Below are 22,896 nucleotides of genomic sequence, written 5' to 3'. Positions count from 1 at the left end.
GCGAGGCGAAAAGGACCAAGTTGCTACCGGTAGACGGAACGAATGTTCCGGCGTAAAAAGAGGAACGCTTAGAGTGTTTGGTCGGTAAATTACAAGGATGGAACTTTAAAATTCCCCTCCTGCCCCCTTTTTTTTCACCCCTACGTTTTTTTTTTTTTTTTTTTTTTTTTTTTTGCCGCGCAGAAATAAAAGGGAGGGCAAAGGAAGAAAGAAAAAAAAAAAAAAGGTACGAGGGTTTCTCTTATTCACGGAATACGAAATTTTCTTTTGTTCGAAATACGTATATCCGCACTCGAAAGATAAAAAAAAAAAAAAAGAAAAAGAAATTCAAACAAGTCGAGCAATCGGAGAATAGAACGAGAGATAATATAAATATATATTTTTTCAAGAGTGTTTTTTTTTTTCCCCGGCACACATTTTTCCCGCGCAAGTGTTTATTTCCAAACTTTGATTAATGATAGCGGACGTTGTGCGTCTGCTGGGATTTGAACGGATGCCAATCTATAGTGTTCGACGAATTGTAGAAGAAAATGATAAATGTCTTAGCTACGTATGTTTTTTACATTGTCGCGAGAATTCTGCTGCATAAAATCACTGAGAGAAATTTACAATTTTTGTCACCTCAATAATCTTGACTATTTGTATTTTTCAACCCAACGGAAAATACAGTTCTGGATATAAAATAAAAAATTACGGTTTCATCTACACGGTTGGAAAATCTCGAAAATATAAGTCTTGCAATTTTTTCAATACTTTTTTTCTCTAAAGAATTCAATTCCCTACGAAAATATGTATCGGACATTTATTCACATTGCCTCGTTACTGAGATACAAGACTCAGGAATAACTAAAATTATTTTTGCGTGGTAATCGAATGGAAAATGGAAAATTGCGTTCAGGTACCACTAAATATTAACATTACATGCAAAAATTATGTCACAGGCGTCTTGTTTCCTCTTTCTACAACTATTAAGGTGTGGCTTTGAAAAACGAAAAACGAAAAAACAAATACTACATTTTTTTTTCATCACCTTAGTATATATTTGTCTTGAAAATTGAACTGTTCTTTGAACTATTCGTTGTTCTTATGCGCGTCGTATAACAACCGGTGAAATACAAGCTCGACGTTGAGAAAGGTGTAAGCACGAGTAATGGCGCTCACGGCGATTCATGCTCAGCTCGACAGAAGGGAATTTTTTAATTTTTTTTTTTTTTTTTGTAAAACGAAATATGCAGCGTAGCAAGAAAGAGGTAAAACTACAAGGGAAAGACTTCGTTGGTTTTTGCGCTTGATTGGTCGAGTGTTATTTTTTTTTTTTTTTTTTTTTTTTAAAGAAACGGTAGGTATGTGAATTTTTTGACTTCTCTGATCTTTTTTTTTTTTTTTTTGGTCTTTTTGGTCACCACTTTAAGGAAAATGGAAGAATTTTTCCCTTTGAAATACTCTTTGTATATCCTGCTCTCGAAAACGTGACTCCCGTCTTCGATTCTATGATGTTATATACCCACGTTACAGTTTTCGCTTTGATCTTTACGTAAGGGGTGCAACCTAGCAAGAAAATTGCTGTTTCTCGCTCGTAAATCGATTTTCATTTTTCCTTTGTATTCCACAACGGAGGCTGTAACGTAGGTATAAACGTGTAAGGCACGAAGCTGATATGTCAACGAAAATCATGTTGCATACACGCAACGATTTTCAATCAATTTTCATAAAAATTTACAACTCCCAAAGTCGATTTATAATTTTCAAGGCTAATCCTCGGGCTGACGTTTCCCCTCGTGGCTAAAAAAGGAATCGTCGAGAGAAGGCAAAAAAAAAAAAAAAGTTGCAGCCATGCTGTATATATTCATAAAAAATTTGCCCATAGTGCAAGTTTTCAATCCTTGTTTTATCTTCGGCGTTGATTCATTCTTCTACAAGTTGTACAAGTTTCGATTCCCTATTATGCAACTTGCCAATTTTCGAGAAACTTGTTCATTTCCAAGCATATCAAAAAGGGGTAAAACTTTCTGACAAATCGATCGCCGCTATTCATTTTGTACAATTATTTTCAAATCGCGAGAAATGCGCAAACTTTGAAGATAAAAAAGAAAACAAAAAAAAAAAAAAAATATCACTCGATTTCTCAAAGATGTCGAAAACATTTCAAAATCGTTCAAAACGTGTTTCTTTGCTCAAACAAATGCATTTTGAGTCAATAATTTAATGCTACAGTGAAAGGGTTCAATCAGAGTAGAAAATCGAATCGAAATTCGATCTAAAGTATTTGTAAAAATTTGACATCTGTAGTTTGTCAGTATAAATTTAGTTTCATCAGCGAAGCACCGTCGAAGAAAAAAAAAAAAACAGAAAAAAGAAGAAAAAAAGGCGTTGAAAAGGGGCAATAAAAGCGAATGAATATCGATGAAAAACAAGGGAATGCTGCAATTCGAGTCTTCGTCGGTGAAAAACGTGTCCTTGTCATTAGCCTTCGTCGGACGGTCGGTTGACAAGAGCAGCGAGAAGGCTGTTGGACGAAAAGAGCGAAAAGAGCGAAGCTCGGGCGGCGCGGCTGCCGGAAAAAGTTGGATAATTGGATCACGCGTAAGCGAGCGCAAACCCATTTGTTCACGTTATGCAAAATGAGTCTCTGACATGCCCGGGAGGCAGATACATATGTAAAGCGGTCAAGCCAAAGCGCGATATCTCGCCCGCAATTCCGACGCCCCGTTTCGCCCGCCCGCTGGATGACATGAATTAAAATATACTGCGGGAGGAATTTTTTTTCAGCTGCTCCGTTTCGAAAGAGCGACGTGCTCTCTTCGCTCTACGAGCTGCGAAATCCTCGAAATCAGTCTCCGCCTTTGCTGACTTTTAATCGCGGGTACGTTTTTTCAACCTTTTCCGAGCACCGAGACAATTTTTTTTTTTTTCAAAATTGTTGGGCTGGGGTTCGAATTCCGAATTTCGAAATTTTCAAGTTTTTGGTGGCGAAACTTTAAGTAAAGAAATGAAAATCTGACGGAACTTCGAAGTTTCGAATTTTCCGAAACCCGACGCTTCAAAGTTCCGAAAGTGCGAAAATTTGAAAACCTGAAGAATCGAAATACAGAATGATGGTAGATTTTCAGTTCTGTGAATTTCTGGCCCGGTGAAGTTTCTCCACTTTGATCTTTCTTTGTTTTGGATTTTCGATATTTTCACGTTCGTAATCCTGGTCATTTTGATTTTCGGTTCTTCTGATTTTTTGTACCCATTCGTTGAGTAAACTACACTGTGTGAGTACATTTTAAGTTTCGGAATTTCGCTCTATCGTAACTTTACTTTTCGGAACTTTGCTCTATCCTAACTTGAATTTTCGGAATCTTGAATTTGATTCTTCTTTCGTCCCTACAGTGGCCGAGATTCAACGATGTTCAGCGGCGTTCGCATTCACGTTCACGTTCAGACTAACGAGCCGAGCCGCCTCTTCGACTTTTCGAGTCACAATTTTGTTAGCTCTTGAAAGACCAGGGGCTAAAATAAACGGCGGATAACAATTCGAGGGTCTTCCATGCCGAGCTGCTGTGCGGTAATGGGCTGTAATTTCACTTCGATTCGGGCATACAGGCACGTGTAGTCTACGTATAGACGGGAAAATCATCGTCGTCGACTTCCCCTTTTCACCGACCTAATGGTTCTGATCCGTTGGCGAAAGAAGCTTTCCGAATAAAAAAAAAAGTGATCAAGCCCGTGAAAAGTTTCGCCCTTTTTACCCGAGTAAATGGAAACTGAAGACTATTCGGAACTCGTTCGCTGCGTCAGTTGCTGATCGTTATTTTGACCGTCATTAATTTCCCGGACATTCGCCATTTACGCCCTGTTACAATATCGACACTGCGAGAAATTTCTAGTTCCGGTTATCGCTCAGTCCTTGACTATTTTCATTTCTGCAAAACTGCAACTATTGATACAATTTCCTCCCTAAGAATAAACATCCACAATTTAAAAGAGCTGCCGCACTCTCTTTGGCAGTTTCAATATCGAGAAACGTTCAGCTGACTTAACTTTAGTCGGAGTAAATTTTTCTCATCGTTTGTTTTTTGCTCGGGTTTTGAATTCTCATTGAAATAAAAGTAACCTGCACTGTTAGAATTTTTTTATCAAACCAAACGTCCCACCAGATCCACTGAGCGTTTATATTATTTGTTAAATTTCTATTAATAAATATAACATCAATTATTTGTAATTTAAACATTTAAATTGTCATATCAATATTCAACTTGTAATTGTTGATTTTTTTGTCACTTGGTAATGCATTTAAAAAATGGTCAAGCCACCCCAAAAATTTCAGTTGACCTGTTGGGACATTTTTCTTTCCAACCGTGTGTCAGAAGTCATTTCCAGACCCATCCATCCGTTCCTCGGTCCTCTTACGGGCAGCGGCTCTATATCTGGTTTAAAAATTCCAAAACCCTGCGACCCTTATTAACTTCAGCAACACACTTGGTGCCGACGCACGCCTTTTCAGAGTCCTTTTTCCGAAGGGTGGTGAAAAATATGGAGCCTCCACCGCCCCTTAAAATTGATATTGTTTCGGGAGGAGGGGGAGGAGGAGGAGGAGGAGAAGGAACGAGCTTCAGCCACGGTACGTTGTAAAAGTCGAGCTTCAAACGAAACCCTCCACCTTTCACCACCGCACTTTACACCTTCTTCATTTCACCTTGTTCTCTCACTCCTTTGTGGTATCGAATCGCAACCCTTGCGATACGGGGTGCTCTTTCATCCCAGCGCATATTTTCAATCCCATAAAAAAATGAGTATCGATAAAGCAAACATCCTCGGGATGATTTGTGTAATCGGTTTAATTATTCTTAACAGATTTCTACCATTTGTTCAACGATGATTAGAACGAGCTTTCGATCGATTCTGTGCTGTGGAAAAACGGAGACGGACAAAGAGAGAGAGAGAGAGAGAGAGAAAAAAATAGAGGGGAAGAAGAAGAAAGTGGCTGCTTGAAAAATTGAACAATCCGATAAGTTTAAAATCGTTGAGTGGTTCGGAATAAAATCATTCAAACTCGAGAAAAAGATATGGGAAAGTTTTGGGTAGTCCGTAAAAGGATCGCAGCAGGAGTGCCTGGTACAAGATAGGAGAAAAGAAGCAAGGATGTATTGTTCGACTTGGTGTAACACAATTTTGCGGCAAACTTTTTACGGGGTAGGAACTTTTTTTTTTTTCCATCGACAGTCAAGTTTGACTTCCATCATTGCCAACATTACGAATTCCACGCAAAGAAAGGCGTTCCTCCGAAAGTTGAATTCAACGAGTATAATTATCAAAAAACAAAACGCATAACTCTGAGCATCTATTTTTAAGGGGTTACAACTAGTCGAGATTTTTCAAAAATCGATTTTTTGTTTTATAATTCCATTTTTGTAACGTAGACAGAAAATTTCATGTCGATACAATGAATATTCTGAAAGTTACTAAGACATTTACTAAGACGCCCCGAAGTGTTTGGAAGTGCTTTTGAAACTTTGTCTCAAATTCTTACACAAGCTTTATGAATATATTTTTCAGTCTCGAATCGACGGTTTTTATTCTCGCCGATAAATATTTTTCATTTTATAATTTTTTTTTTTTTTTGAGAAGCTTACGTTTTGTTAAAAATTAAAATTTTGCTTATTCCTTCGATCGAATATCAGATTATACCTTATGTTAACAGAAAATTTTTTTTTATTTTTTCATTTCATATGATCCAGTCCAGAAATATCTCGCTCACCACAAGCTTTAAAAATCCTTATTTTTACAATTAAAAAATGTCTTAACAAAATTTCAACGTCACCCCAATACGTGTATAAATTTTTATATCAACAAATTGAAACGTCTCTTGACGAAAAATTCTTGAGTAATCATTTTTTTCGTCTTCCTGACTTAAAGGTATAACCCCTTAACGATTCCATTCCTCCGTTAAAAATAATTCATTCGTTCTGTGACATACTTAAAATACGTATAGAGATTCTCGTACGATGCGCACTTCGGAGCGTATTTCACGAGTGTGCGATATATCACGTTGAACCATAACATGTACCTGCATGTATAACGTGGGAAAGTCCTGCATGCGGTAGAAATTTCAATATGATTTACCAGCCGAATCCTTCCACCCTTGAGGGATTCCTCCTTCGGTATACCCAAGAAACGTAACGTTAGTCGGGTTTGTAGCCCGAGAATTTGGACTTCCTGTTCGTTCTGCTCCTCGCCGAGAGGATGCGATCGATCGATTTCAACCGCGAGTCGCCTTCCCGGATTTTTACCTACCCTGTGATTCCAGACGATTTATGGCTCGCGATCGGCCTAATTCTATCTTCTTCTCGGGGAAAAAGGGTGGTGGGGGGGGGGGGGGGGGGGGATGCTGCACGGCGATCCTGAATTGGATTGGATCCGAGTACGCTCAGAGCGGTCCGGTCCTCCGCGCCCTCTTTCGAACGACTTATACTCATACTTATATATATACGGCATGCCGGTGCTATGACTCGGTTTCTTTCGAACCTGGCACAGCCAGGCCATTTCTACACCCATACCGTAACCATATTTCAAGTCCACTGTTACCTACGAGGATCTTCAAGGAATTTAATCGAGCGACCAATCGCTTATGTGACCATTGACTATCGGCGTACGGTGATATAGGATATCGTGTCGAGTTAGAGGATTGCATCGATATTTCAGAATTTCATTACCTTTTTTCGGATTGTCATGTTTTAAGGTACATGTTGTGTCAACTTTTATGGATTATGATTTGATGTCTATGAAACTGTTGTATTTAATGTCAATGTGACAACAACCGATGACAATTTAATGCCATCTTACGTCGGTTCAACACTTACGCTCAATGTTATTCTGACACTTATGTTTAGTTCCAAATTGATAGTGAAACTCAATTTTAAACCGACACTTATATCCCACGTCAATCCAATTACTTAATTTCAATTTTACACTTATTCAGAATGTTAATCTGACTTTCTTTTTCCATGTCAATGAAAAACTTGTATTCAATTTGAACCTAACATTTATATTTCATGCCAATCCAACACTTATATTCAACTTTAACCAGACACTTATATCCAATGTCAATCTGACACTTATCTTCCGTGTCAATTTGACACCATCCAACATTTATGTTCAATATGAACCCAATACTGTCTGATATAAATCCAAAACTACCGAGTATTAAACCTCGTCTGCAGTCTACCACAAAAATGTTTTTTACCGTAGAATCTTAAAAATCATTGTATTTTTGTCTCACCTGTACAGTGGTTCTCCATCTGCTTCCTTAAACCAGAGTACCATGGATACTGCGTCGTTTGCATCGCGTGGCTGGATATCGCAGGGTAAGATTCCTTTCTGACCGGCGACTCCTTGCTCCGAAATGACGGGTACTGCAAGAAGAAAAAACAAAATTTACCGCACCGACTCTTTGTCTCTCACAAAAGTTTCATTCAATTCTAGTAGGTCCCAACCCGGTAGAATCGCACAACTGCCACACTGGGCGATATTGACCCCAAACGTGATATTTTGTTTAAAAAATGTGAACGTATCCAAGTGTTGTTAACAATAGCAGAAAAAGCTCTCTCTCAGTTTTCCTGACAAAAACCGATTGTTTAAATATTGTAAACCATGCGCAAAGTTGAAGAAAGTGCCGAGAATGTGGAAAAAAGCCTTTATTTCGCGCGAAGAATGTCGCCACGAGGCAAATTTCAAAGAGTAAGGGACTCTAGGAGGATATTGAAGAATGTTTTGGATGAAATTGACCCCGAGTGACCTATCAAGGTTGAGAAATGCCAAGTGACTACCGACGAATAATGACTGCCAGTGAAACGTTGACCGAATCCCACCGCTGTCACCCGATGCTACACATCCTGTTAGAATTTCAAAGGGAACAAGAGGGACCCGGGAGGAGGTGGAGGACAAGTTTGATCTCGGAGTGTGATAGTGAATAACATTATCGGGAAATACGAGCCAAGTACGGTTGGAGGGTAAGACGTCGCTCTTTGGGTCATTTATATGCCGATGCATATAACGGGCAGGAATATCGGGGAAACGGCGCGACACAGCGAATATTGCAGGAGAGGCGAGTATAAGCCGAGCATGCAACGACGGGGAGGCAACATTTACGGGAAATGGTCCCCGCTGGAAGCTCGCCGTATAAGCAAAACCCGCATTTTTCCCCATAAAATTCCGAACACCGTCAGCGCGACTATGGCTACCTGTCGAGTTACAGCTTCTCGTTACTGGCACGAGATGAACGTTCGACACGTTGGGTATGTAGACACGTGTATAACCCGAGGCAATATACACGCCGCAATGACACGTTTCGGGACTAGCCGAAGGTTTTATTTCTTATGGGGAATTTCAGGAACCGTGCCGCCGTAACTCGGCATCCGTATAATAAGGGTGAAACGAGTCGTTGTAGGTACAAATTTTGAATGCGTAAATTTCGTTCGTTGAAAATAGGTATGGCAACGGTGAGGATAATAATCCTGACCTTTCACGGGTTGTACCTAGTCAGGAAGCCGAGAAAAACGATTTTTCAAGAATTTTTCATGAAAAGACTTTTCAATTTATTATCAAAAAAATTTATACGCCTATTGGGGCAACGTTGAACTTGATTCTGATATTTATTTGTAAAAACAATGATTTTTAAAGCTAAAATAATAGAGAAAGAAAATATTTATCGACGAGAAAAAAACCGTCGATTCGAGACCGAAAAATATATTCATAAAGCTTGTGTAAGAATTTGAGACAAAGTTTCTAAATCACTTTCAAACGCTTCGGGGCGTCTTAGAAAATGTCCGCGTAACTTTGAGAATGCTTGTCTGATGGACATGAAATTTTTTGTGTATATACTAGAATATATGTACGTTAAAAAAATTGAATGAGAAAATTGATCTTTCTAAAATCCTAATTAAGTATAACTTCAAACACATCAAAGTTATCAAAGTTACGTATCTGACGAAATCTCTTTCATCACTGTGTCTTTTATTTTACCCTCAAGTGTATTTGGACTATTTTTTACTCTCGAAAAAAGTTTCGTTCAACCCCAACTTTCATGTAAGAATATTTGAAAAGTTAATTTCAAAACCGTATACGATAAATGTAAAACGAATTCTTCTTTTTTTTTTTTATAGAAGTATTTTCTGAATTAAGGTGTAGATCAAGTTCAGCAAACAAGGCGAAAGGAAGTGAAACGAAGATGGGAAACTTATCGTCTTATGCATAAGTAAATATGGCTTCGAAAAAAAACTTTCTGTCCCTCAACATTTTTTCGATCTCGGTTCTCTGATATGTTCAATCTGGAAGCCCTCTAAAATGGATTCAAATAAGGGATCCACTTGAATATATCTATTCTCTAACACCTTGAATTTGAATTTCTCTTTCTCACCGTCGAAAGACAAAACCTGTATTTTACGGTGAACTGATTTCTAAAAAAATGAACCTTATTTTGACAACGAATTATAATCTCTGAAAGAGACTGGGATTAAAAAATAGAATGTCATTTAACCCTGTTTGTCATTAGTTGCAAAAGAAAACTTTCGTTTCCGTTAATATCACCAGCTGGTACAATATTTCAATATATTCCATCAGGTTTTCAATTTCTTCGACAGTTTTCTCGTCTCTCTTATTAGCAAGTACGGTGAATTTGAAGTACTTGAGAGTTGAGATGTTCCCTTACCCTCAAAGATCAGCCATAAATATGTAAGTAGTAGAGCAAAAAAAAAAAGCGTAGTTCAAGTCTGAGTGGGGCATGAAGCAATCCCTCGAGATGTCGGAACCGTACCATTAAGAGAGACATCGTGAAAATGATCTGGGGGAATTTCCCCTGCCTTAAAGATACTTACGTAGAGTTTTTGTCCCCAAGTATTATACCGTCGAAATTCGATCGTTGAAATAAAAAAACACAAATTCAATGTATCAACTTCCAAAAAGAAACGTTCCGTCCGTAAAAAATACCATCAATGAACGTGTGCTTGAAGTTCGAATGAATCAAGTTTCATCCAAAACTCAAGTTCTCATTCGTACTGAATTCTGATGAGAAAGTTTTGAGGAATTGACAAATTTTGGTAATTTGGCGCGAAAATTGAAGCTTGGTAAATAAATTTTCGGCCGAACTGAATTCATTTTTAAAAAACCTAGTTGTTATATGAGTCTTTGATTTAAAATATTCACTACATGTATTTAATTTCCAACGCTCAAGTTTTAACAAGCAATATACTGTGTCCGTTTGATCGACTATTTTCCGGAAGAAATCCGGGAAGCGAGACGCGTTCAAAACAATTTCCCAGAGTGATTTCATTGTCCGGCTGATAACAACGGTTGTATTTTACGTAACGGCGTCCAGGAAGCTTCGACTTTCTGAGTTCGAAGCGTTTCCGGGGCCTTTGTTTCGCCAAAGTGTCAGGATTCCGTGTCCTCGTTCGTTAATCGCCTCGGCTGTTCGAGTGGCGAGTTTCTTTTTTCCTTGACAAAGAGAACAGAGCTACCGAATAGAATTCGAAATTCGTTTAAGCATTTTTTTTTCTCCCCAACCTTCCAAAGAGTTTACCGTATCGCGACCAAAAATAACCCCTGAAGAATGTCGTACAATCCAGGCGTAAAATACCGGTAAAAACGAAGAAGAAAGAAAATTCTTTGTACAGAATCGAGTGAAAAAATTTCTCCACTTCCTTCTCACCGCACTTTATGACTTTTCGCTTTTAATTCCACTTTCTTTCGGTAACGGAATTCATCGAAATACCGACGTTTACGCAATAAATCGATTTATGTACCGATTGACGTAACCCATCTACCACATTCCTGTTTCTATCTTTTAAAAACTTCACAGCTTCTGTTTTTGCAGATCGAAAGATTTCCGCCAATCGTAAGTAGGGAGAAACAAAAAAAAAAAAAAAACTCGCGAAACGAAAGTAGGGTTATATAGGAATGTCGGGGATACGTAAGGGTGAGTCTCGAGTATCCCTGAAATACAGCGATAAAACAGGAATCGGTAGCAAAACAATCGGCCAAATAAGGGATACATCGGATGGACTCGAAAGCTCAACAAAGTCAGAGAATGATTGGCTCGATCCTGAGGGTAACTTGAAGAAATAAAATACGAGGGACGGGCCTGAAAGTTGATGAAACGAAGAAAGTTCTCACCCTTAAAAAAACACACGTCTTCGGTGCGAAATCACGGAATGAAAATTGGAGGAAAGATAAAGAGAAGAAAATGTAGTTCAACAAATTTCCAGCAATGTTATTCACGCCGACGATAGAAACGAACACAAATTATGAAATCAACGTGATATATTATCTACTAATTGTAAGCATTACGAAATGAATAAACCGAATAAAATTCGATCACCGAGTTCGTAAAAAGTGATTTAACAATGTAACATAGCACGGTTTCTCTTATTTTTGACTCCATTAGATGAAACACGAGTCGTCCTTAAAATTAAGATTCATTCGTTCATTCATTCCACAAACAAATTTTATAAACAAGTGTATGATGTTAAAATTGTAAATACCAATGGTCTTTTCACCAGTAAACTTGCCTCTCAGATTTCACTTCATTTACTTTTTATTCATTTTCTTCTCAAATAGTCTCTCCTTAATTTCTATATTTTATCACGAAGTTTTTACTTCTTGTGTTTTAAATATTTTTTCGCGATTCTAACTTAGCTTTCGGTTGCTAAATCCCTCTTTTCGCATTATCGAGGATCAATGACAGGATCAAGAAACTGGCAAGGAAACACCTCTCGTGTCTGACTCGACTAGTCAAATTTTCATCAGCTCTTGCGTCGATTATTTAGCGGGTGTATTCGAATCGTTAGACGGGAAGCCACGGCGCCGCCGTACATCCGATGCAGGAGATAATCGACGGTTTAGTATCGGTCCGAAAGCGGCTGGTGTATCCCTGCCAATTGGTTATCATACTAATTGAGCCTGACTATCCGCCGGCATTGCGGGCTAATGAGAATTACATCCCTTGTACCACCATGGCCGATCCGTTCGGCTGCAGCCCAGTGTTGGTAATTGTTCAGCCTCCGCTCTGGTCCGTAAACCACCGAGTATCGTCAACACGCCTCAATTTGTCATTCCGACGCCATTTTGAAACGATTCGTATTCAATTCTGCGTTCAAAACTTTTGTGACGAAAATTTCATTTTTAGTAGTAACTAGAAAAATTGAGTAAAACAGATATCGTTAAAAAAACTGTGGTCAAAAATGAAACAAGTTAAGGACTAAGCGATAACCGGAGCTGAATTTTTGTTTCCCTTTTTCTTCACCTTATAACAGAAAAAGATGCTTTTAGTTACAAATTGAAAAAAAAAAATAAACATGTTTTCCAGCTTATAAATAGAAAATCTAACGAGGTTGAATTTTGCAACGTTATTGTAACGAAATTTTGAGAAAAATTCACCATTTTCTTACGCTTTACATTTACTTTGAAAAAAACAAAGATTTCAATATATGAATATGTCTTGTTTTATGAAGGTTTGATGAATTTTAAACAATTCCAGCATCTCGAAATACAACATTTTTCATCAGCATTTAAATCGTAACAATAACGTTACCAACTTCAACCTAATATTTTTTATGGGCTGCGGTTTCAGATCGACATCGTTTTCTGCCTTAGAAAAATACCAACTTTTTTCTCTTCACGCTTCGTTACGTTAACGCTAAAAACTTCAGCCTCATAAAATTTATTCTATCAGTAACTAACTTTCTCACTTTTTTTTTTTTCACGTACCATTGTCCCTAGCTATATGTTTTCTAATCACAGTAGCAAAAATTAGCGTTCTTCTAACCTCAAATCAACGTCGAGCTCTCATATCAATAGTCTCAAAATAATTGGAAAAAAAACAAAAAAAAAAAAAAAACAAACGATAACAATGCGGAAGAAAAGTAGTAAAAATTGTACGATTGAATTTTATTCCTCAATGTCTTCGTTTTATTTCCACCTACTTAACGCTTAATGGGTGAATTCATGTGATTGTGTTTCGAAGCATAGCATCGATCAGAAAATATACACGGATTTTACAAAACGACAAAATTCATCCGGAATGTAAAAGTTGGGCGTTACTGTTCGTTGATTCTCATACACTTGAAAAAATCGGACGAAATTTCTCAGCTGCGGTGAAAACAGAACAAAGAAAAAAGAGAGAGAGCGAGAGCGAGAGAGAGAGAGAGAGAGAGAAGAAAGAAAAGAGAAGAAAAAAAAAACGTAGACAATGGAAAAATTTGACGAGCTTGGGGATCTGCTGGTTCAGACGTCATGAATAATTCAGCGTTGTGGAATCGTCACAATTCAACGTAATATCATAATATAATGTACTGAAAATTCTTGCTACCCTTTATGGAACAGCTACATCCTCATTCTTCGAACATTGCTCGCGCATAACGCCCAAAAATTTTTCGGATCTAACCATAATAATAATAATAATAACAACGATAATAATATGTGATGAAAATAATTTTAAAACATATCTTATTTTTTTTATTTTTATTTTTTTTTTTTTTTCGTTTCATTCGAAACAGTATTTTTGAATTGTAGGCGATAAGCGGGTGAAAAATCTGCTGAATAATTTTAAGTAATGATATTTTTTTTCTCACTCGCAGTGTTTATTGCATACTTAAAATTCTTGTGGGAAAAAATTTTACGCTCCCATTCGAAACGGGGAATTATAAAGTTACCGGCTTTATTAACGATGCGATTAAAACGAATTTTGCGGACGGTCTTACGACGGTGATAATATTTTATTATATATTATAATATTAATGTTATTGTTGTTGTCGTTGTTGTTGTTATTGTTTTATATGTAAAGGTATAAAATGTTTCAACAGGCCGGAATTTAAATAACGCTTGAAATTGGTAAAATAATGAATAATGAATTTTTCAAACACCATTGCAATGGGCGGTGGTGGATTTTAATAATGAGACGGTGGTTAATTTAATTACACTTTGCGGGCAATTAGGGAGAGGAGGATCTTTGCCGGGTAACCGCGGAGAATTTCTGGACCGTGAGATCAGCCGTACACCTTCTGGTAAATATCAGCCGCTTTTGCCGCAAACGTTCCTCCCCCAAATTGGGCATAAACTCTATACGGTGAGGATTTTCTCGAGGATACGCGGTTTTTCCGAACATCCAGCGGTCTCGAACCCGTGGGGAAAATAAATATATCCAAGAAAGAAGAAGAGAAATGGCGTGTGTATATATACGGGGTATTCCATGACATCTCGATCAAGATTCTACGTCGATGTCTCCGATTGGCTTTACCAAATTTTTTTTTCTTTTTGCGACTGTTCAACACGAAGAACGAAATCGGATTTTTTTCAGAATTTTCCAACCCAGCGTATCTGAAGTATAATTCAAAAACTTAAAAAAAATAAAACCCCACTTTCTGAAATGTGAAAAATTCAGAAAAATCTTGTAAAATGTAGCGAAAAATTTTTGATAGCTCATTATGATATCTGTCTGAATGGAAATTTTTCCTACCATTTTATGTTCATTCTGGTGTCAAAAATTCAATTCAATAACTGTAATGTTTTCTTTATTATTATTTTACTGATTTATTTTTTGAAGTTATGAAATCTCCATCTTCTAACAGGCGTTGAAAAAAAAAAAATTCACATTATATTTCATAAGATTTTTGTCACTTTTTGTCAGATCTCAAAAATCAATATTCTTATTTTAACAAGTATTGAAATTATACTTGTGTTAAAGATTCTCAAACAAAACTTCGATTGCATTTTTCGTCACGTGCTTTCACACAGAAGATTATAAAGCGAATCTGAGACATCGACGTAAAAAAAATCTTGACCGAAATCTCACGGAATGCCCCATACACTTGCGTTCGTACAAGAGAACGAGGAGAAGAAAAAATTATGAAACAAGTTAGAATCGGAAAAGTTCTACTCATTTCTTACCATCTCAACGGGATTCTGGACTGCGCCAGGAAATAACAAAATCTTACGTCGATTAACCCTGATGGTGGGAATGAAACCAGTGGTACAATATCGTAAACATAGCAACATACAAAAGGAATGAATTTTCCTTTCGGAGAGCCAGAGGAGACAAATTTCACCGTCGCATATCATATGCGGATTTTCTCGTTCGCGGATTTCTGTCAGACAACGTTTTTTTTTTTTTTTTTTATTTTTAGTTTTATTTCACCAGTTTTTTTTCTTCCTTTTTCTTCGTAGGAAATGGTCACGTAGATACTTTTGACGTACCGCAAATATTGACAGAGGAAAGTATCCTTTTGATGGCGCAGCGAGCTTCGTACTCAATGAAAAAAATTGTTTGTCCCCGTATTTTTCATCATTCCAACAATTTTATAATATCACATAATACGATTTTGCGGCAAGGAGCTCTAAAAAATAATAATATCAAAAAGTAAAATTCGAGGAAAAGAGTTTCATTTTGTTTCTTTTTTTTTTTTTCTCTCTCTCACCTCAACGATATCGTATTTTCTACTTTGTAAAAAGGATTTCGACTCGTTTGCTTGAAAGAAAAAAAGAAAGCAAATAAATCAAAACCATGCGCTGCAATTTTTCCAACAACGCAAAAAAAAAAAAAAAAAAAAATACCATCCTGTTTTCGTTTTTGATATCATATCTCCGGTTGCAGTTTTTTCCTTTTTTTGTTCTCTCTCTCTTCTTTCTTCTCCTTCGCTTTAACAGCGAGGCAAAATCTCGATGTATCGGTATATTACGCGGTTCATATACGGGAGCGATTTTACTCGGAGAGGGTTTGAAGCCCGTTAGTGAAAATTTTATCCAATTAGCGGCATCCCACAAATTTTGACAGTTTGCTACGACGAGGCTCCTTTCATAGAGTTCACGTATCGGGGTTTCGAGAGTTCGTCATTGCAGCGGAGACGCGTTTACAACAGGGTTGAATTACCGTGGGAAAATTACGGCCACGCGAACCTGATAATATTGAGGGGTTTCAAATTCATCATCTACGAATCGCGCGCGGCTCGATGATCCATTCAGCGGTTGATTGGTGTGCTAGGTTGTTGTTATTTTTTTTTGTTTTCACTTCATAGCCTGCATGTTGACGGGGGCGGGGTTGAAATTCTAAATTTAAAAAGTTTCGAAATTGCCAAATTTTTTATTTTTTGGTGACGAAATTTAAAACGACGAAATCAAACTTTGACAAAATATCATAGTTTCGAATGGTCGGAAACCAGAGGCTCTAAATTCCGAAAGGATAAAATACTGTGAGAGGGTGTAACTTCGACAAGTCAAAGTTCCCAAAGTGCGAGAATGAGAAAATTTGGAAATCTGAAGAATCGAAATTCCGAATGATCGAAGATTTTCAGTTCTGTGAATTTCTGGCTTGGTAGAATTTCAACACTTTGATCTTTCTTTGTTTTGGATTTTCGATATTTTTACATCCGCAATCCTGGTCATTCTGATTTTTTACATTCACTCGTTGAGTAAACTACGCTGTGTGAGTATATCTTAATTTTCTAAACTTTACTTTTCGGAACTTTGCTCTGCCGGAACTTTACTGTTCGAAATTTTGAGCAGCTGGGTTTCCAACCATTTGAAGCTTTATTGTTTATGCAAAGTTTAATTTCGTCACTTCGAGTCTCCCCACCAAATAATTCGAAATTGGACGTCTTCGGAACACTTCAAATTCGGAACTTTAAATCCGTTCCATCTTTACGATTCTATCAAAAAAACATTTAGTCAGTAAACGATGATTTTGTCGCTTTATTTTCGTTCAGTTTCTCAAAACTAAGGGTTTCCACGTAGGCGGAAAAATGCTGACGAATGTAAGAAAAGAAAAAACAAAAAAGCTGAGACAAATCAGAGAGAAACAAACCATTCTTGCTCGATCGATCGATCAAGGAAAACGCCTATCAACCGTCAATTACATTTATTATTTCTCAGGGAAATACTCGTTAGTTAACCAAAAACGGCATCATCAATTTTCGGCCAATTCCGCCTCTGTCACTGCGTCACTCGCTCATTCCATGCCTCGACTTCCTCCTCCCCCCTCGCCCTTCCACAGACTTCGAAAAGAGCCAAACCCCGCCTGAGCTTAACCCGTTGATTAAGCTCTCAAATGATACCTCATTTGTTTCAATCCCTGCCAAGTCTTTCAATCGTGCCGAGAAATCAACGAGCCAATGAGTAGTCTCACAAATCCGCCCCATTTATTCATTTTCCCGCATTGTCTGTTCGTTGGCTTTATTTTTATTTTTTGTTCTTCGTCTCCTTTCGCAATTCACTCCTTTTCATTTCCGATCCGTTTCACCTTTGCTCAGCTCATATTTCGGTATAATTATTCACCTATATCTTCCTTACTATGTACGTACACCATTCACACATCACACCATTCCGCGGTTTCATTTAACACTAGTAACGTATCGATGAACTGAATTTTTCTAGTTACTGTAACAAATGAAACTTTTCTCAGATCATATTTTCATATTTTCAAGTCTAGATACGATAAAAAAAAATATACGACCTTTTGCCTGTTTCATAAGCAAAAGATCGTGTTGCCGTTAGATATGCGACGTGATAAGTATCTTAAAAGCATTAGTAAGAAGAATTTCACACACTCAGGGAAATTGTTTTCTCCGTGTTATTGTCGATCGAGTAGTCGAGAAAGATAGGAGAGAAAAAAAAAGAGAAAAGAACAGACAAAAAAAAAACACCTCACGTATTTCTTATCCGGTACTATCACCCTGTTAAGAACGTCATCAATCACTCACCCTCTATAATCCAATCACTTGCCTCAATCTAACCTAACGAACACTATATCACTGGTCACCCCCCCACGAAGTGCATGCAGCACGGTGAAGTCAATTTAGTTTTACCACTCCGATTCACGGCGCCTTGGGACTTTTTATTACGGTCAAACTTTCGTTCCAACATCGATACGACAGAGAAGATATCGAATTCATTGAAAGTGGATCCCACTGTCACTTTTTGGCAAACATTATACCGAGCATCTACCGCTGTTTTTTTATTTTATCTGCGACAAAGCTCGTGTTACGAAAGCAGACTGTTCGATTCCTGGTGAGATTACAGAGTAAAACTGACACCGTGCTTGAGGGGGAGGAGCACAGCTTGGATGGTCTAAAATCACACCTATTTGTAGTTTTTTTTTTTTTTTTTTTTTTATGAAGAAAATGAAAACACTCGGAGCAATTCGAGGTTCAGGGTTTCATTGTTTATGGTTTCAAGAACGTTTTAGAATTTTATCGTTGAAATTAATAACAAAATGGTGACATGATCACGTTTTCAATTTGAAATGTTGTCAGAATCTTGAAATTCGCTTATCGAATCGAGTTCTTGGGTAGATTATTGAATTTCAATCTCAACGTTATGTTACAAAAATATTTTCGACAATATTTTGGTCAAAGGATTATAAATTTTTCATTAATAATCGTATATGTTTGAAAATTAGTTCATCGTTCCAACAATATTCAAACACTTTTTCTAGCGATACCTGCTTTAGGGAATTTTTCTAGTCACTGTAACAAATGAAATTTTTCTCAGTTCACCTCTCCTCATCCATAGCTTAGTTTAACATTGTAATATTTTCGAGTACTTCTGTACCTATTCCATTTTATATTCATATGTAACGTTCGCCCAACATTGCCATGGACATGAATAACCGTTACTATTATTATTATCATCTTTATTATCACGCGCATATTTTCCAGACGTTCATGTAATACCCGAGTTGAGTTGGCGTTCCAGGTGTGTCCGTGCAACGGAGACCAAAGCTGACCAATGTCGGAAGGCGAACATCCTGACAGCGATACGACGTAACAGCGTTTGGTACCGGTTTTATCGGTGTATATCATAGACGAATCCCATTCTAAGCCGCTAAATATAACGGAAGCACGGCTTGGCCAATCAAGATGAACGTCAAAGTTGTCTCGTTACCGGTTTCAGACCGTAAACTTTCCTGTAACCGTAACTTTGATCCCTCAACCTCCTCGACTCTCCGATTGAAAACTGTTCCGGATTGTTAACCGTGGCACCACTCTCAACTTTTGGCATTAATTGGAGGTGAAAAACGACACGGGGTTACTTTGTCTGAGCTTTTTTTTCGTCTTCGACGTTTATTTTTTTTTTTCATTTTCAACCAACGGACGAGAGGAACACGTCCACCGTTAAACTGTGCGAGGCTATTCCGAAGAGGGTTTCGAACAATATAAACCTTCGAGCAGTTACCTCTTCCCAGGAGAGAGATACTCGGATAGAATTAGGGGCAGTTTATTTTCCAAGCGCGTCTTCGACGCTTCGACGAATTTGGGTGATCAACATCTTGTCAGCATCTTTTCCTTCATTTTTTCCTTCTACAGTGAACACCAGGGGTTATTGGGTGTTTGGAAGATCTTTCAGGGTGTGTCTGACAACGAAGGCATCAAAATGGAAGGTATTAAATTTTGTTTCTAAAATACAGGTGAAAATGTTGCTTGAAATCAAGGAAACGTACTTTCCTCAGTATAAAATCTGATAACCCTGCCAAATTTTATTCATCATAAAACTGTCCTATAAAAGCCTGAAAGGTACCTTGACCACCAAAACATTCTCAACTTTTTTATTATCATACACTCCAATACTTTGTGGCTACAACGACAGTAATTTTGATGCTACATTGATCCTTTTTTTTCAAATTGAATATGAAATTGTACACTTTAAAATCATATTTTTCATATTTGTGTCAGAACATAGAGGGGAATGACCAGGAACATGCAGGCACAGTAATTCGTCAAAACTGGAATCACCGAACAATCGAGAAACATCAGCGAACATCTGACATTATTCTCGAATATGAATTGAAAAGTGCATCGCAAGTTTTGAGCTTATGAAGTACGATTGAGTGCATCCATATCCAAGAAATAAAAGCCGATTGCGCACGTGGAAATCGACGAGGATGATATACTCGTATTTCCACGAGCTTTGGTTAGTCCGAAGAGTTTCAGAGCCAGGCGAGTCTTATAGAAATGCCTTCGCCTCGTAGAGACTTTGAAGCTTGAATCAACACCCTGACTTGCCGAGGAAATCGCGAGTTCCGTATCACGTCGTAAATAATTGTTTCCCCGGATCGATGCATATCGGTAATTATGAACATGTTGGAAACATGTTGTTGGTATATACTTACTCGGGCGATCAAGTTCGTTGTTCAGAGCATCGTCGTCGAACAATTTGTTCCTCGATCCAGCTGCGTTAACCGTAGTCAGTATAATAACGAAATAAATTACCGAACTCGCGCAAAACATGACTGCTGACATATCCTCAGCGCATTTTAGAACCTCGACGCGTGCAGTTAAGATCACTGAAGATGCTTGACTTCACTGTTTCGAACCGTCGTTTCACTACCTTGCACGAAAATCGGTAAGCACTCACCAAAGTCGCAAGTTGAAGCACTAATTCAAAGGAATTCTGTATTATCGATCGAGTCGAAGCACTAATTCGGATGAATTTAGTATTATCGATAAAGTTGAAGCACCAATTCAGAGAAATTTCGTATTATCGATTAAACCGAAGCACTAATTCCGAGGAATTCAGTATTGCCGATGTAGTCGAAGCACCAAGTCAAAGGGATTCTGTATTATCGATTTAGCCGAAGCACTAATTCGGAGGAATTCAGTATTACCGATGTAGTCGAAGCACTAATTCAGAGGAATTCTGTATTTTCGATCGAGCCAAAGCACTAATTCAGAGGAATTCTGTATTACCGATGTAGTCGAAGCACTAATTCAAAGGGATTCAGTATTTTCGAATGAGCCAAAGCACTAATTCAGAGGAATTCTGTATTACCGATTGAGATGAAGCACTAATTCAGAGGAATTATGTATTATCGATTGAACCGAAGCTCGTCCAACCGTCTGTTAGTACATCGATAAATTTCTCACTGCAGACTTATCTCACTCCTTACGTTATTCCAATCGCAGTGATGCTTCTCCACTTTGTTCTTTTCACACTTCACGAGGTACGCGTCGAGATTTCGGTTGATTTCAGAGGTAATTTCATGCTTATCGAATTGTAAATTGTTCCTGCGGAAACTTGAGGATTTACCGGATGAGTTGTTTTTCTTTCGGCCCCTCTCCTCGTTTGAATTTCGAAGGATAACTTTCATTCCACTCTTTTATTACAATTTCGAATAATCCTCGTTCGTTGCTGCGACGGCGGCGGCTCGCCAACGGACATAAAATGTCTTTTTAATGACCGTGGGGCATAATTTCGGCGCGAATGAAATGTTGTAATTAAAGCAGTTAAAAATCTCTGACGAGCTGCACAGTTGCCGAAATATGCGGAACGGATGCCGCACTGTCGCGTTGTTCTGGTTCCGTAATTAACCCGATGTATATACTGCACATACCGGCACTAATTTTACACTGATGAACAAAAAAAAAAAAAACAAACGAAAAAACTTTCCTAGCTTCTTTCTCCTCCTTCGGTCAAACCTTCAGCACCACGAGCTTGAACGCGAGGATTTGTATTATACTTATAAAACGTATTAATTATTCAGATCGATTAATGAGCGTGGCTCGAGTTTAAAACTTCGACGCATGCCTCACTCAACCTTTTAACCATTCGGTAATTTTTTTTTCTTCTTTTATTCATTTATTCAACTACTACCGGAATTTTAAACCCCCACTCGAAAAACTTTCAACAACGCACCGTACTGAAAATTCACCAACAATTTTCCCACCCAGCGTAACAATGAAATTCCGTTAATGTACTATCGGGTAAACGATGATGTTGAAGTCTGATTAATTAATCTCGACGGGAATTTGAATCGAGACTATCTTTCGTTTATTTATTTTTACAATAAAAATTAGTAAACAATTCTCACGATATCTCGATGATACGTTTTCCCATTAGCTAAATTTTGGAATATCATCCCCGCGTTTATTACTTTCAAAAAAAAAGCTGGGAAAGTGTTTTCTCATAGTAGGGACGGAGTTTCTCGTCAGTTCTGCCGGTTTTTCTCCTTATTATGATCACCCGTCTATGCTGTCATGTGACAAACGTGTATCTCCATTTAAGCTCGTCTGGTTCCGTTTCAACCCACATTAACGATTCCCCACCGAACTGAAATATTCACAGTTCCACAATCGAAGCTCGTAGCACGCAGGCGAGCTTTTTCCACCCCAAAATTCTCGCCGCTTAATTACGCCTCCGATTGAAACATATATGGCGAGTGAAACCGACGATTTTCGGTTTCCACATCCCACGCGCTGTCACCAAAAAATCATCTTCAATCGTGGAAACGTCTGTTGTGACAAATTGCGGAAGCCTATTTCGCGACAAGTTATACGCACCCACTGGGTGTAACCGCACTCATAACGAAATATGATTTGGTTTAACGCGAGGCCTGCTAATTGCGAAACCGATTAAAGGATCCAATCACCGGAAGTCGTGCCAAATTCTGGTGTTGCGAAATTCGAGATCCTCGCGGCTCGAGCTTGATTGAAAATCGATAACATCGCTGGGAGGTCGAGTTTATTTTAATGTCAACTCTCGACCAGATGGTCGTGGTACCTAAAACTTGGTTCACTGGATGGCGGAACGATCATCCCCCGGACGACAGAACCGCGCGCGTTCAGCGTCGCCGGCGCACTAAAGGTTCGGATTTTCGTGGCGCAGGATCGCGGCGAGGGTTTCACGAGGGTTTCAGGTGGTTCGTAAAAGCTCGGCAAGCTTCGTTCGGACTTTAAACGTACTGGCTTGGTGCCTTGTGCTTGTACGAAAGTAGGTACCGATGTGCTTTTCACTACCTGCAGTGTTCGCTCGTCGAGAAGGGTCAAGAAGTGGAATGGACACACAGTGGAAGGGTCGAGTAATCGAGTTTTCGAAGAGCCGGGAAACCTAATTCGTCGTATTTGAAATGGCAAAATTGGAGGGATACAGAAA

At 38.2% G+C, this 22,896-nt stretch overlaps 1 protein-coding gene across 5 annotated transcripts in view; it reads right to left on the bottom strand.

Annotated features, from left to right (window-relative positions):
* The window catches only part of LOC124186163 (hemicentin-2-like), a 160,167-nt gene that overhangs the window by 126,624 nt on the left and 10,647 nt on the right, over positions 1 to 22,896 (bottom strand). For 3 of the 5 annotated variants that reach the window (XM_046577611.1, XM_046577612.1, XM_046577613.1), the window contains one exon: positions 7,265 to 7,397. In XM_046577611.1, the coding sequence (XP_046433567.1) occupies positions 7,265 to 7,308 (44 nt within the window). In that variant the 5' untranslated portion in view covers positions 7,309 to 7,397. Of the gene's footprint in view, positions 1 to 7,264; positions 7,398 to 20,137; positions 22,586 to 22,896 lie in introns of those variants that run through there. The other 2 variants (XM_046577609.1, XM_046577610.1) reach the window with 1 other exon arrangement.

This window comes from Neodiprion fabricii, chromosome 7 (assembly GCF_021155785.1).
Source record: "Neodiprion fabricii isolate iyNeoFabr1 chromosome 7, iyNeoFabr1.1, whole genome shotgun sequence".
NCBI lineage: Eukaryota > Metazoa > Arthropoda > Insecta > Hymenoptera > Diprionidae > Neodiprion > Neodiprion fabricii.
This window is presented reverse-complemented; position numbering and strand designations above follow the sequence as displayed.